The 15,435-nt window shown below is 40.5% G+C and overlaps 1 protein-coding gene across 1 annotated transcript in view; it reads right to left on the bottom strand.

Moving 5' to 3' along the window:
* ltbp3 (latent transforming growth factor beta binding protein 3) overlaps positions 1 to 15,435 on the bottom strand; it is a 35,777-nt gene that overhangs the window by 18,959 nt on the left and 1,383 nt on the right. Inside the window, 4 exon segments of the mRNA XM_062433170.1 lie at positions 1 to 105; positions 188 to 351; positions 467 to 515; positions 517 to 734. The exon segment at positions 1 to 105 is cut by the window's left edge and continues 1 nt beyond it. Coding sequence (XP_062289154.1) covers positions 1 to 105; positions 188 to 351; positions 467 to 515; positions 517 to 734 — 536 coding nt within the window.

Below are 15,435 nucleotides of genomic sequence, written 5' to 3' on the forward strand. Positions count from 1 at the left end.
TGGCAGTTTGGGGCACTGGTAACACTTGTTTTGTCCCCATGAATTCCCCACACTGCCGCAGCAATCCTCCTGATTGGTCAGGACAGGAAGCGGGGTACTGTTGCACTGAAACGGTGAGACAATGAAAACGAAATCAGTGAAATTTTCACACTCAACATCCATCACTGCATCAAGTGACTAAACTCACAGCTTGTTTGGGTGTGGTCTCCTGGAAGCAACGCCCCTTTGGTTTGTGTCTCGCAGGGATCGGGCGTGTCCCTGTCTTGTGAGGAGGTTTGACATCTGATTGGTCAAGAGGTTGAATGACGACCGAGGTGTCTGGCGTGTGGTGAACACGTACATTAATCTGCACTGTAAACGGAGAAAAAGTAGGGTTAGGGTTAGGGGCAATGTATCACAAACATATTCTCCCCATCACTCAAAACATGCTGAAATTCTGGCGTTAACTGTGGCTATTGATAGATACCTTCTGATGAGTGGTGCCCTACTTGTGTTGGTAGGGTTAAAACCGAGTGTGTTTTGCATCAACTGGGTGCGTCCTCCACCTGACTGCTCTGTGAGTTTGAGGCCATCTGGCTTCAAAGATATGGGGTAGACGGGCTGTTTGTTGCCTCGCGCTGCCTGAGCTTGCTGGAGTGGAAACTGGCAGAGTCGACCGGTGAAGCCAGGTGGGCACAGGCAGTGCTTCCTCGAGCTGCATACTCCTCCATTCATACACGTCAGGGGACACACAACTGTGGATACAGACAGGAAGAGGGTTGTCATACCGAGATGCCGACAGGTCAACAGTTCATAGCAATAAATCACATCAGGAAAATCTTACAAACATGAACAACACAAGCATGTAATAATAATTTTGGGGGATGTTTATTCATAAGTTTGGTGATACCGGAATTGCTGTTTGTGGGTCAATTTACTTCAGAGACAGTCCAGTGTGTGCTTTTAAGTCCATTCAAAACAGTCGGACCACAGAAAAGATAACAAACTTGATACATAACTTCACTGTATCACTGCGCCCAACCTAAACTATCATTAACACTAAAGACAAACTGCATAGTGTGATATACTTCCTAATTTACACAAAAATATAACGAAAATATTAAACAAAGGTAAAAAATCCAACCAATACCAAAATGAGATAATCTTCAAAGCAGTTCTTCACAAGAATACATCTTATCTTAGTGTTAACATTAATATGAGTGCTTGAGGAGGGTTGTGAAAAATATTCATTTTGAACAGTACCACTGTAAAAAATCACATCAGCTTGACAGAGTAACAAGTGGCTCCATCCAGTCAGAAGTGTCCAGTTTCTGAGCAGGGAAGTAGGTCAAGTTATTGATCTGTTTAGCAGCTTTATTCGGACACATGGGAAAGATCTCAAAATGTATGAGAAACCTGCTGGCTGCAACAAGGTTCATGGCATTCACTGCAGTTTCATTGTGTTTATTTAAAGTCCAGTTATTTTTGAAATTCCCACAATAGGACAATCAGAGGAAAAGAGAGAGGGAGAGAGAGAGAGAGAGAGCAGGGCTGTGCTGAAGATTGCAAGCAAATAATTAATTCAGAGAGAGATTTGAGAGAAACCAAACCAATGCTACCAGTACGTCTACAATGACAGCTGATTAATTAATAGTTCAAAGTTCAGCAAGACCACATTGTTACACATTATTTATTATTATTTTTTGGGCTTGGTATCATTCAGTATAATTATACTTATGTCATAATACTTTTTGGATATGTTAATCTGTTCAGTATACTTTGTGATTTAAACAAAAAAGTAAAACTGAAGATCTTAAAACAAATACACAAGAATGTTGCCTACACAAAATAAAGAATAGATTATATCAGTCAATATCTGATTAAAGCTGAATAGATTAGTTGATCAATTGATTAAGAGAAAATAGTTTTTTTTTTAGACAAACACGCCAAAAAAAATACTTTTTTTCTCACGAATATTTGATATTTTCTTTTTCTGTGACAGTTAATTTAATATTTTTGGGTGGTTTTGCAGCTTATTAAACATCTTTCCTTCTTTAACTAATCAATTTTAATCCAGTTATTGCAATTATCTCTTTCACCAGGGTTTCTTGTAATCTAATCATAACGTTCTTGTCAAACACATACAGTGTACCTCCTTTACTCCCAACATTGTGCCTTTAACTGTGCCTGTATGGGTTCATCTCTTTCCTACTTAAGACCTTGGCTGGAAAACCATTGGTGTGTCTCTTTAAGTCCATCACCACTCCAACATAAACTCTGTCATCCCCCAGTTGTTATAATGTTTAAAGCAGTCCTAAGGTTTACACCAAACGTATCATAAAAACACTTTCTATACTAATGTCAGGTACTATCTACCACCAGGAAGTAAGAAATAGCAATTTAACAACAAAGTACTTAAGTGTTCTCTCAACAAAAGATATGTTTAGGAAAGAAAGAACACCCGACAATTTTTCTTTTTCATACTGGTACATTTGGTGTTTTTGAATATAATGCGTCACAGACCAGCCTTGCCAGTAAACACAAGCATGCTCTGTACAGTTAACGGTCATCTGTGACTATAAAAGTTCAAACAGTTACTCTTTGTTTCCATTTGGAAAAGCCAAAACTGTGACATTGACCAGCTGAGGTGCAACAAAGCTTGAAACCTTTCAGACCCACAAAAACCAGGTTTAGAGAGGAAGAGGGAGAAAAGAGAGAAGAGGGGAGAGAGAGGAGAGAGGAGAGAGGAGAGAGGAGAGAGGAGAGAGGAGAGGAGAGGAGAGGAGAGGAGAGGAGAGGAGAGGAGAGGAGAGGAGAGGAGAGGAGAGGAGAGGAGAGGAGAGGAGAGGAGGCCTCTTTGTGCTGCTGAGCCAAGTGTACACATATGGAAGTAATTAGGTGTGGACTGCCAGGGAGTCTGGGCTGTGGCGTAATTATGGGACTAGATCACTTTAAACACAGCAGGGACATCCTCACATAGTGAAAGTCAGGCAGAAAAATTAAAGGACCTCAATGAAACAGCCGATTACTGGGGTAAAAATGTTCAATCTGAAGCAAGACGGATACTTGAGAAGCAGCCTTGCATGTCCTAACTCCATGTGACAGAGGTCTTAAACCACTATGACTGGGTGCAGGCAGCAACATGCAGAATCAAGCTGGTTAAGCTCAGGTCAGGCATGGAAGGAAATAGTAGGTGAGCAGCATCTACTGAAGACAGTCTACTCTACTTGGCCAGACTTCCTCTGACATGAGAGCTCCAGTTTCCCTTGTTCAGATATTGTCTAAGTACTGGATTTAGACTGGGAGGACACTGCGAAAGATGTGGGGGGTTGGAAATTAAGATTACAGACACAGAGAGACGGGAAGAAAAGCTCTTTCCAAACGTGATTACACAATCTAAACCCACAGAGACTTCAGAGACGACTAAGGGAAAGTCTGGGCTGAGGCCCTGTCTGGCTGGGAAAGTGTCTGAATGAGACCTGGGTAGCACAGTCAGGGTCAATGCCACACTAAAGAAATACAAAGAAAGGTGGGAGAATCATATCCCAGATTTTGGATAATATTTCTTGGGTGGGGAAAGGGGTCGGGGGGGTCATGTGAATGAAACCATTTGATGCTGTGAAAGGAGCCCAGTTTGATTTAACAGAAAGTACAACACACATGTGCAACTGGCAGCACATCTCTCTCTACAGTATTAACAGCGTTATTCCTTCTGTATCTTGTAGTATGACGTTTTGGCATAAAGTACAACTTGTTCTGTGCTGTCCAGAATCAATAATGCTTTATTGTATAAATAATGTGCTTTATTATTCAAAGGCAGCCCAGACTGGAGCGATCTGAACAGTGAAACTGGAAGTGCTGTTTTTATACTGCTCATCATTACAGTGCTGTCTGCTATGGTGCATGATAACCTCACACGCTGGCTCACAGTGGCTTTTTCTGTGACTGGACAGTTTTACAATGACTTGTGACTCAAACAGGAGTTCAGCCAAAAAAGAAAGTGTGTATGCAATGACTGAATTATGTGTCTTCTTTTCATTAAAAAAACTGATTCTGAAATGAGGAATAGGGTTCAAATGAGGGGAATTTGATGTTGAAAAGATGCCTTGTATGTGTTTCTGTGGGCAGTCATTAATGTAACATTAATTATCAAGTCTCCAATCTAATTATAGGCAAATATTGAGATTATCTATATGAAATGACCAAACTTTGTTTATAAAAGAAGCCACAACAGGGGAAACTGCAGAGTTACATATACGACTGATACAATGTTGTACAGCCTTTTTTGCCTAAATCAGCTCTTCGTGATGCTGGCCAATTCTGGTAAAAATGTTTTTTAAAAACTTAAAAATATGACTTAGGTCATTATTTTAAGAGGGTGACGATATTGGAGCTGGCATATTTTTTTTAATTTTCCAGGCAAGCTGCTACAAACTCATCCAATAAGTTAATAAACTAGGCTCAGTTTTGAGCTACTTTTACTGAGAATGTGTTAATAGAAAAATAGTACAATTTCTCTAACCTGAACTTTAATTTTGATCATAATTAAACAGAAGAGCACATTTTAGTTGCAGCGATGGTTCATTACAGACTATAGCTCTAAACAACAGGTGCTATTAAAACTGCCCTTCAGGCCTATATCATCCCAATGATTGGATCTTTTTAAATTAACTTTCTTGTGACTGTTTGTCTTCACAGCTGCAGGAGGACTGAAAAATTTATAATAACTGCCTCCTTTAGTTAAACTCGAGTCATGCTGGCTGATGCTCAGGCTAATGTTTTCTACAGATCTTGTATGTGTGTGAATGGTTGTGTTCGTGTGTGTCTGCGCGCGCGTGTGTGTGTGTGTGTGTGTGTGTGTGTGTGTGTGTGTGTGTGTGTGTGTGTGTGTGTGTGTGTGTGTGTGTGTGTGTGTGTGTGTGAGTGAGTGCCATTAACTGGAGGGTGTACGTCTCTCCTGGAGAGCTGCTGTGGTTTGGCGTCTGTACCACATTACATACCGAAAGAGCACAAAGCTTTAAAGTTGAGATCATAAAAAGGATTTCATTTTCCAGCAAACTTTCCCTTTAAATCATCGCCTTAGAGTTCATTAGTGGAATTTATGATCCACAATCACTCATTGACTCTCCTCGTCATTTACCTTTGCATCTCAGAGGCAGCCGCCCTCTGTTTGTACCACGCCTTTGTCTTTATGGATCTAACACATTCCTAAGACTAGAGGTGGTGTGTTATTAAAAATCAAACGCACCTAAGAGATATTTGGTGGTCTGAATGAATGTGAGGCATGAACAGGGCTGGCTGTCTGAGAGGTGTGGGGTGGGACTTGTGAATATGAAGCAGTTGTGCTGTTATGAACCTTATTTTTCACATAGTCTTGTCAAAGAAAATAGAAATCCCATTTAAAGATCCCTCATCTTGCATCTTTGGCATTAAGATCTATACAAAGTCCTGATTAAATAACTTAATGTAATTAACTGTGCTGTACTCCCATTATATATATAGCTTTTTTTTTTTTTTTTACCATATGTGGCTTCAATTAACCTAAGAAAACAGTCAAATTTGACTCTATCCTTTGCTGTCATGGCTTTGAAACCTAATTTAATATTGAAAGTCAGCTTACAGGTACTGTATGTTCCAAGTCAGAAAACGTGTAATTTTCCCATGCAGCGCTGACTCCAGCCAGAGGAACAAAGTGAACTAAAGAAAAGAAAGAGACAGAGCGATGGGGAAAAAAAGTCTTTGTCTTCAAGCTCTTCTCATCAGAGTGCTTCATGTGACATATGAGTGAGAGCTCCTTTCTCGTAATGTCATGATTCACCCCAAGAAGAGAAAGACAGATCTCTGCACAGCATGAGATGGTAGAGGGTGGAGGCGGGGGGGTTAAAATATCATTGGAAATATCATGTGTCTGGGAAAATGGGGGAATAAAGCAAAAAGAGTCTGTGAGGAGACATGTAAACCCCAGGGAATAAAAAGAAGCGTGATTTTTTAGTACAGTTGTTTTATTCCAAGATGCACTTAAGGAAAACATACTATACATTCCTCAACTGCTAAGTAAGCACACTGACTGTAACTAACAGGACAAAAAAGAAACCATGTACGTCCATGCAAACACAGACACACATTTTTCATATTTCCACTAAATTACAGGTAATAACTGGTGGGGAAATTGTTCTAGTCTGGGGTTTTTTGTAAGCTGAACAGCTTGTGGAAAGAAAGAAAGAAAGAAAGAAAGAAAGAAAGAAAGAAAGAAAGAAAGAAAGAAAGAGAGAAGAAAGAAAGAAAGAAAGAAAGAAAGAAAGAAAGAAAGAAAGAAAGAAAGAAAGAAAGAAAGAAAGAAAGAAAGAAAGAAAGAAGAAAGCAAGTTTTACCCCCTGAGTGCCCTGTGACCACCCACCCACTCATTGCTGTCTGTCTGGCGATGACACACCATCAGTCCCCTCCCTCCACAGCGTCCTTTCAGCCGCACCCTCCGAGCACAAAAACAACAAATTACGGCCCTACAAACCACAGTTCAAAAACTCCCCAGTTCAATGAAAAAAAGCTACTGCAGACATCATCTCGTACCACGCGAGTGGTTGGTGTTAACCCAGTCTGCAAGAATCAGACACCAAGATCATTGATGATGCTAACTGAGTCACTTTCCCTATGATTCAGACTCGACTCACGACCCAGTCTGAATCAGCCCACTCAGATATCTAGAAATGGATGCTGGACATAGTTTGGTCCACATGAGATCATTTCTATGGTCATGATGGCTGATTCAGACACAAAAATACACATTGTGTTACCTCTGTGAGTCGTGACTCCAACGGTGGAGTTTTCTTATTGCTGATGTATTGTGTGTATTCAGACTTTTAAAACACACTGCCTTATTCTACAACTCACACTCACAGTATCACAGATTACTTCAAACTAAACATTCATGAAACAATTATCTTTTGAGATACATTCAAACATCATTACTCTTTTGCATTTTTTTCACATTGAGTCTGTCATGTTGTTCCTGATGCACATATCTGCCCAGTATACAGAAGCTAGACCAATATACTGTGCATGGATTGGACACTGAACACATGCCAGTTTTTAGAGGGCCTTCTCAGTTTTTGTTATCTAAAGCTGCTTTAAGTGCTTTAACAGACACCAGGAAAGACAAAGCCCTGATATACTTCAAGTTATCAAGTTGTTATAGCTAATGTTAGAAAACAATTGCCTACTAACACGTACACAAAAGACACAGTGCAACATGGCCTTCCTTGGACCAGCCTGGCACATAACCTCCCTATGGATTAAACAAACAAGGTGTAATAAGTGATCTTAAAAAGTTGTTGGATTTTGTTACAGTTGGACAGAGTTTTCAGTCTTCATGTTAGGCTCAGCTAAAAAGCTGCTGGCTGTAGTCTTATATTCGACAGATAGATATGAGAGCAGTATGATTCTTGTCATTACACTCTCTGTCACAAAGTAAATAAGCCTATTTCCCAAAATGTCAAACTATTCATTTAGCCTTTCAGTTCTGGAATGGTCTGCACCAACTCAAACCCATTTTCTTGACCAGGTGCTTGTTGCTCTCTGCCCTCAGTCTTTTTCTGGTGGAAACGTAATATAAACTCAATGTTTCTGAGCTTGTTCGTTGGATTTGGGTACCAAATAGATCGTTTGACCATGTGTGGACCAGAACAACACAATGGAGTGATTTCTAATCCGGTGCCCCTATTAGCAGTAATCGGCAGGATGACATCATTTGCCTGTGCTTTCCAAAATCATTGCAATATACTGTTAATATCACCTCTTGTTAAGGTTAGAGGAATAAGGTATGGGTTAAACGTACTACTTCCTTAGGTGACTGTAATCATCATGGCTACAATAATAACCACAGGGTTAAGGCTAGGGCAAGATTGTATTTACGTTTTGTTTTTTTTCGAAAAACTGGCTCGACTTTAGGTTGGAAATGTGAAACTTGCAGATAGAAAAACATGAAACAAACAGCTGTCTGTTGAGTTGATGTCGCCATCCACTTGTTTCCTCAAACGAATAAGGAAATTTGTCGGCATACAGTATCTGGGTCATAACTATCACACCCACGGGATGGCATCTGTCACTCAAACATAAATGTGTCATTTTTGGGTGACTGATAGGGAGGACAGGGAACACTAGAGCAGTGAGACGGTGTCCAGCCTTGAAAACCAAGACAATGAGGTATAACTTGCGAAAACCTACAAAAATACAGTTTCAGGTGTACATGAGCAATCCTTTCATATCACACATCATTTGATTAAATGTCATTACCACAAGTATGATTAATTTAGGTGTTTACACAAGTAGTCCTCTAACACAACATTGACCGTGACCCAAGAGAACTGTGATTAAACACTGGATCCCATAAATGGTAAACACAGTTGCCGCAAGAGTAAAGGAGAATAGGGGAATGGCTATCATTGTCTGACGTGCTTCCCTTTACCATGAGCTCCAAAGCAGGAAACCGCATCCCCAAATATGCCTACCATCGACTGGCACTATGAGACCACATACCACAAGGAGTGAGAGAGAGCAACGTATGAAGTGGGTCAGACTCCTGCAGTTGAGCCAGACTTTGGGAGTAAATTACATAATCACTGCCTTTTGAAAACACAAACCTGCGTACACATTCCTCCTCCCCCCTGCAGACTTCTCTAGGCTCGGTCCACCCACACAAACTCTGAGCGACCTCGGCCTCTGCTGTCTAAACAATAGCGCTGCCCTTTACCAGAGTCAACCACTGTCACCAAAGCCATTCATTACCTATCACAGTCATTCTAAAATAACAGTTTGTTAACCTTATAGAAATCGGACGATGACGACAAGCAGAATAATCTTGAGAAACTGAAGGAGCCATCAGTAGGATGGAGTTAGATCAGAAAGATTAGGACAATAAGATGGTTTGCAATTATCCAAATTTAATTCAAACTCTGCCTTGCACAATGCAATTTTCATATGTCATGGAAATATGTGGAGTGGTTTCCACAGACTTGGGTGGGCATAAAGCCAGCACTGGCCTGTCACTCCCTTCTGGCAGAGATGTTTGTGCAAAGAGAGCCAGAGAGTCAGACAGCATCTTGGCACAGATGTGAATGATGTCATATAATGACTGTCTAAAAGCCTTGGCTATAGGGACATGAGGGCGGGCAGGTAGGGGAGTGCTGACAGTGCTCTGCTGAGATTATGTCAGACACCTGCCCTGCGGGATACTCAGCACTCAGCACTGGAACGGGTGGCAGGTAATGCTATAGGCTGCATAGTCTTGGGCCATGGCAGCAGCGCTGGCAGAGGCCGTGTTATTCTGTTTACCCTGGCTAATCGCTGCAGCTACAGGGTCTTGCACGTTGTGGGTGCAGTCCCTAGCGCTCGCATTCCTCTGAGCGGCTTTAAATAACTGCTCCGTTTCTCCCCCTTCACTAAGCAAATGGGAGGAGAGTGTTAAAGATGGCAAAGAAGGCTGTTTGTTTGAGCTGGGTTCAGTACACTGCTCTTGAACACCAAACACACTTAGGCACACACACACATGCAAATACACACACTGTTCCCTTGTGACGTTCCAAAAAGCACCTCTAATTGCTGCTTTGTTTTCCAAACATACTGTAATTTAGTGCGCTGCTTTTTTCAACATGTGCAGCTGAATTGGCCTTTTTTCTTTCATGCAACAAGTGATGACACGGAAGAGTCTGATTTCATGGGAAACTCCGGCTAAGATCATGTGGATTTTCGGTCTGATGGAGTGTTGTGGTGCAATCCTGACAAATGTAAACACAGAAAGAAGTGACTGTGGGTTTAACCCTTTAAAGCACCACCGATCTCTTTGTTGTGGTCCCCCTAAGTTAGAGTACAACAAACAGACTGTTTTTGGTCTTCACAGCCTTGCAAATAATTTGGAAAAAACACTTTAATAGATTTAACACACTGTTTGACTTAAGGTAGGAAGACACCATGTATTTTAAAGTTTCATTTTTAAACTGTGCTGTGATTTGAACTGAGATTTTTTTTTTTTATCACAGGATGTTTTTGAGAATAGCCAAAACCATTAGAGTCTCATCTATCAATATGTATATTACATCTTCATATTCATGCTTCTTTTCATAATACTAGCAGTCCAGTAAAGGGTTAATGAGAATGGCAGACCCCAAATAACACCATGTATTATTTTCCCATCATGCATAAATAGACAGGGAGGGGTGACAGAATGTGCATCCAAAAATATTAAAACAGTCATGACATGGGGGTCGATGATCTGCCTGTAAACACGTGATAATAGAGCACTTAATCAAAGGTTAGAAGCTTTCACAAACTGTAAATGAATGTGTATGAGACTCCCTTCCACAGGACTGTTTGAGTTTGAAATGGTGTGAGCACGGGAGTCGTGCCCAGCTTCACCTCTGTGTTCAGTCCAACCTGTGGCAAAAATCCGGAGTGCTGCAGGTTTTTGGTTGCCTGTGTCAGACCGCCTTTTCAAAAGTTTGGCACGAGAGAAAGAGGTGTGTGTGAGGAAGAGCAGAGGGCTTTGAAAGGTAAAATAAACTCACCGCCTAAATAGAGAGAAAGCGAAGCCAGCTCCGTCAACTGTATTTAACTGACTTGTCTTCATTTGCAGACTCCCATGGACCTCTGACCCATGCCAAGGGTAAACCAAAACAAACCGCATGGCTACTACTGTCACTTCACTCTAAATACAGAACCACATGGGAAATCCAGAAATAGCCATTTCCACTTCTCATGATGCCCATTTTCGGGGAGACAAACTCAGACTGTAATATGATTAAGACCACTTCCTGTGCAACATGAGGCCTTGTGGTCTTAGTTATTCCAGAAAAAGACAAGAATCTAGAGCAGCCTGGACGTCTGGAGCCCTGATGAAGAGGAGATGCTGCTGAGGTGCAGAGGCGAGACAAGGCTCAGAGGGTTGTCTGGGAGCCGAGCAGCAGCTGTCAGTGAGGCTGATAGATGGGATGCCTCTGGGCTAGCAACGGCAAAAAAAATGACTTGGACCAATTTGTGTAGGAAAAACCACACATCACTCAAAACAATCACAGCATGCGCACAGATCCAGATTTTTTTATGTAACCTCCTGATTTTGAGGACTGAAAATATAAGTCCTCCTGTCACAGGTGGGCACAGTGTGAAACAGATACACACACGTAAACAAAACCACAGAGGTGTCTCCAAGCAGCCAAAAAAGCACCTTATCTACTTCTCCCTTCAATTTAGAGCAAGCTTTCAAGTGCTGAGGATGTAAAAAAAAAAAGAAAAAGGAATGAGTTGGCTGTTGGATATTTTTCAACCAAACACATGGAGATACTGTAATTACAAAGACAGCCTTCATCTGAAAAACACTGTTTCTCTTCTCCTCTGCCAGTAAACAGGTTCAGGTTCAAGAGAGATATGGACAAGAGCATGTAATGGGATCAGCATGCAAAGGTTCATTCAAGGTTTCAAATCCAACTTGTAACCATTGTCACAGGCAATTCCCTCTTCTCACTTTTATCTCTCCTGACTCTCTCTAAATGGTGTGCTATATAATAAATTTCACAAAGGGAATTCAGCTGCAATAAACAAGACAAGATGCACTCGTTCTTTTATTCCTCACATAAACAATAACGATTCCTCTGCTTTGGGCCCGGCACAGCCAGATGATGACTTGCATGGATACGATGTGGAAACCAAGAGAAAGGGAATACATTGCTGCAAACGTCAACTTTCTTCTGCCTGCCAACGCGCAAGGGAGGCTTTCAAGTTTCTGTGCTTTCATCAGTTTTAGGAAGTGTATGGTAAAATTGACATGTGGATTCCCTGGAAACATATGAGCAGAGCATATCTGGCAAACTTTACCTTCATTCCAGTGAAATCATGCCATGCAGGTTAAATATGTCAAGTAAGTGTTCGCCTGTTCACGATTAAGAATAGTAATCTGATAAATATGTATTATATGAACTGCAGTGTGTGCTAGAGCTCAGAGAACATGTGTGATATAATGACTACATACATGGGCTGCTATGATGTACACTGTACATTAAATATACCAGTACTAACTGTAACTGCTACTTACTAAACCATAACAGATGTTCTGTGATCTCTCCGTGTCTGTGTATGACAATGAGTTCAGTATTACAGCTCAGCAGTTCTCTCAAACAAGACTAACTGTAGGAAAGAGTTGCCTGTCATTTAGGTGATTTGTTCTCATGTACAGCAGGTAATCCAGACTGAGACAATCTGCTTTGTCTGAGAATCTGGGTGGTCGTCTGGCTGTCTTTCCCTGGCTGGGACAGCATAATCACACACTGCTCAGATTTATTGCTTGATCGAAATTTAGATGATTGTTGTTTATGAACAAACGCTTTTTTTTTACTAAAGGAAGCAAACGGCCTGTAAGCAAACAACTCTACTCCAGTATACTGCTGGACAAACTGGCAGTAAATTAATCAATGATTATTTCTGTGACTGATAAATTGCTTAAAGCAATGGATCAAATGACAACATGTAATGTGAAACGCGCTGGTCACAGTGACAACCCTGAAAAAAAACCATCATTCCTCTCAGCTTTTACACAGTGCATTTTAGCATTTTTCGGGTCATTGCTTTGGTTTACCGCCCTCAACTTTCCTGTTTTCATTCACTCAGCTCTCATCAACATCATTTTCAGCAATAGCATGCAGTAGTTTTCAGCAAAAGAGCTCTAAAAACCAACACTACGCTACCTGCCCAGTAGAGATGTGCCAATCCGACTATTTCAGTCCCAATACTAATACTGATACCTGGGATTTGGGTATCGGCCAATACCAGATCTGATACCAGTGTTTAAATAATAAGCTTTATTCCTCAGACTGGGATCATTCTTTTATGAGTAACGCAAAATCAGGCTTGACTTAAACATTACTTTCCTAACTTTGTGAAACAAAATGTAACAAATAAATAAAAACTGCTATTGCTATTTATTAAAATAATGATATCGATGGCAGATTAGCTTATTGTCACTGATACCTGATCCAGCTATTTGAGTCAGTATTGGACCAATATCCAATATCATGATGGTGTATCTCTATTGCCCAGAATGCTAATAGTCGACAGAAACACAATTCCTAATTAATGCTAATGTTGCTCTGCATCTGTTTGATGTGTAAAAACACATTTGCCATATCAACTTTGTAAGGTAATAATACGTCAATGTCAATGTTTACAGCTTGTTGTGGTGCCCCCAAGAGGATAAAAAAAATTGAATACAGGTTTTCTTTGTCATGTAGAAATCTAAATTATCTGCTGGTTACACCTGTTAAATGTGAGATTTGCTTGCCTTTCTCTGTTTAATATTGCAGTAGACGGAGTGCTTTGGGTTTTTGGACTGCAGATCAGAAAAAGTAAGCTATGTCAAAACATCTCCTTGTAAGCACAGACCTCCTGCCAACACTGCCTTGTTCTTCAGTTTGTTCTCCAGCTGTTTAATCCAAGTATATCATTCATCTAAGTTAAATTCCAGGATACATTTATTTCTGATCCTGCAAACATTCCTTTGGGATTCAAAGCCGGCATTTTGACAAATGACAACATGTCAAATCACAAAATGACAGCATTTCACATTTATCTGTTGGCAGGACTCCCAAATTCAGATAACCACTAAAGCCTGACTGTTTCTTGGTCTTCAATTTGTCTCTCAACCAAGTTTTAGCCAAATTCAGATGATTACTTTACTGACTGTGGAAATCTTTGTACATACTGAAGTACACATGCTGGAAGGTATTTCTGCTCATTTGCTCACTAAGAGAAACTACATTTTCTTTAAGGAAAAGGTTTGCTCAGTGTTGGCCTCGGCCTCACTGTGCTGACGTCATGACCGCACAAATATGGAAAAGTCTTCATATTGTTGCTGCTATAGCCACGGCCGTTTTAACACGGGAGAGAGAAATTTCCACTTGTCCAAACCACATTCCAGCCCTCACACAGAACAACACACATCTCCTCTGCGAACTGAAGCCAAACCCTCTATCTTCTGCAACAAAAACTCATACCGAAGTCGCCAAAGAACTTCTTTCAGATACTTTGACTGTGAAATCCAGGAGACAGGTGACTGTAGAGCAGTTTCACTAGACCAAATGTGAAGAAGCATGAGGTATTCCAGGAATTTAAAATGCCTCTCTTAAATTATTTGACACAGAAGCTCCAAAACGTGACGTATCACAGGAAAATCAGGGGAGGAAAAAGTGAGGATTGGTGTCCAGCCAACTCTCTGACTATGCAACACTGCACGGTGTCAAGAGGGAAGAATAATGTCACAGCGCTACAAGACAGACAGATTCCCTTGACCTCGATTAGGTTAAATGGAGTCTGCTTTTCTCCACATGCATCAAAAATAAAAAAACAGCTGGAGAGGCTACATCTGTGTGAGCACCTACAGCTTCTCTATACTAAAAAAAAAAAACTGTAAAGAAACTGTGAAAAGCAACTAAATATTAGGAGCTTGCTTGTAATTCATGCATATTGACTTTTTTATTGGCCTCCCCCAACCGCAGATGAATTTGAGGGATTCCTTAGGACCTATTTGTCATTCAGTAATGTTTTTTTTAAGTTAAAACATTTCGAGGAATGTCTGATTTGAAAAAGTTCAGTACAAAAAGTAAGAGTCAACATGATATCTAATGAAATATGAAGCACATTAGGCTGCCTTGAAAGTGCTGTTATCTTTCATTCATTACTTTAGACTTGTATTAGTTTATTTAAGAATATGGGATTTATATTAATCCACATTACTTTGGCAAAGCAGAGACAAACAAAGTGACTGATAGTGTTTATCATTCATGGCACCACATCACTGTCCAAAACAGACATTGAATTATAAACTCAGTGTATCATAATTTAGCATTTTAGACGATCAATCATGTCATTTTTTAACTTATTCTTTACACAAAGTGAGCAAGACAAAAGAGCACCAGTGAACTCCAGTTCTGGGCTGGAGGCTGACGTAGACTGCAAGGCTCCATGTCTCACCACAGCTGATCTGATACAGCGCAGAAGGGCTCCACTCATGCCAACCAGACACTGGAGTCAAGGGGGAAATATAGATCTAAGAGTACATTTATATGCTATGTAATGAGCCATGCCGCAGTAGTTAAAGCGTAATATGGAAAACATTTTCTAATGTTGCAGTGGAGGGAGTGCACCTAGACTCATCTTACCCACCGATTTATTTGCAAAGTTTTCATGTCATGTTTTCATGATTTTTTGTCATTTGACATTAATCTTAATGACAGTAATATATGGTGAATATGAGTAGCTGGTAACAAACTGAGGCCAGATATAAAGAAGATAAGGGGATAGAGGCATGAATGAATCTGATATACAGTACCAGTCAAAAGTTTGGACACACTTTCTCATTTTTTACTGGTACTTGATTTTTGCTTATATTGTTTAAGGTTTGGTTTATGATAACCGCTTGTA

Source organism: Scomber scombrus, chromosome 14 (assembly GCF_963691925.1).
Source record: "Scomber scombrus chromosome 14, fScoSco1.1, whole genome shotgun sequence".
In the NCBI taxonomy this organism is placed as follows: Eukaryota; Metazoa; Chordata; class Actinopteri; order Scombriformes; family Scombridae; genus Scomber; species Scomber scombrus.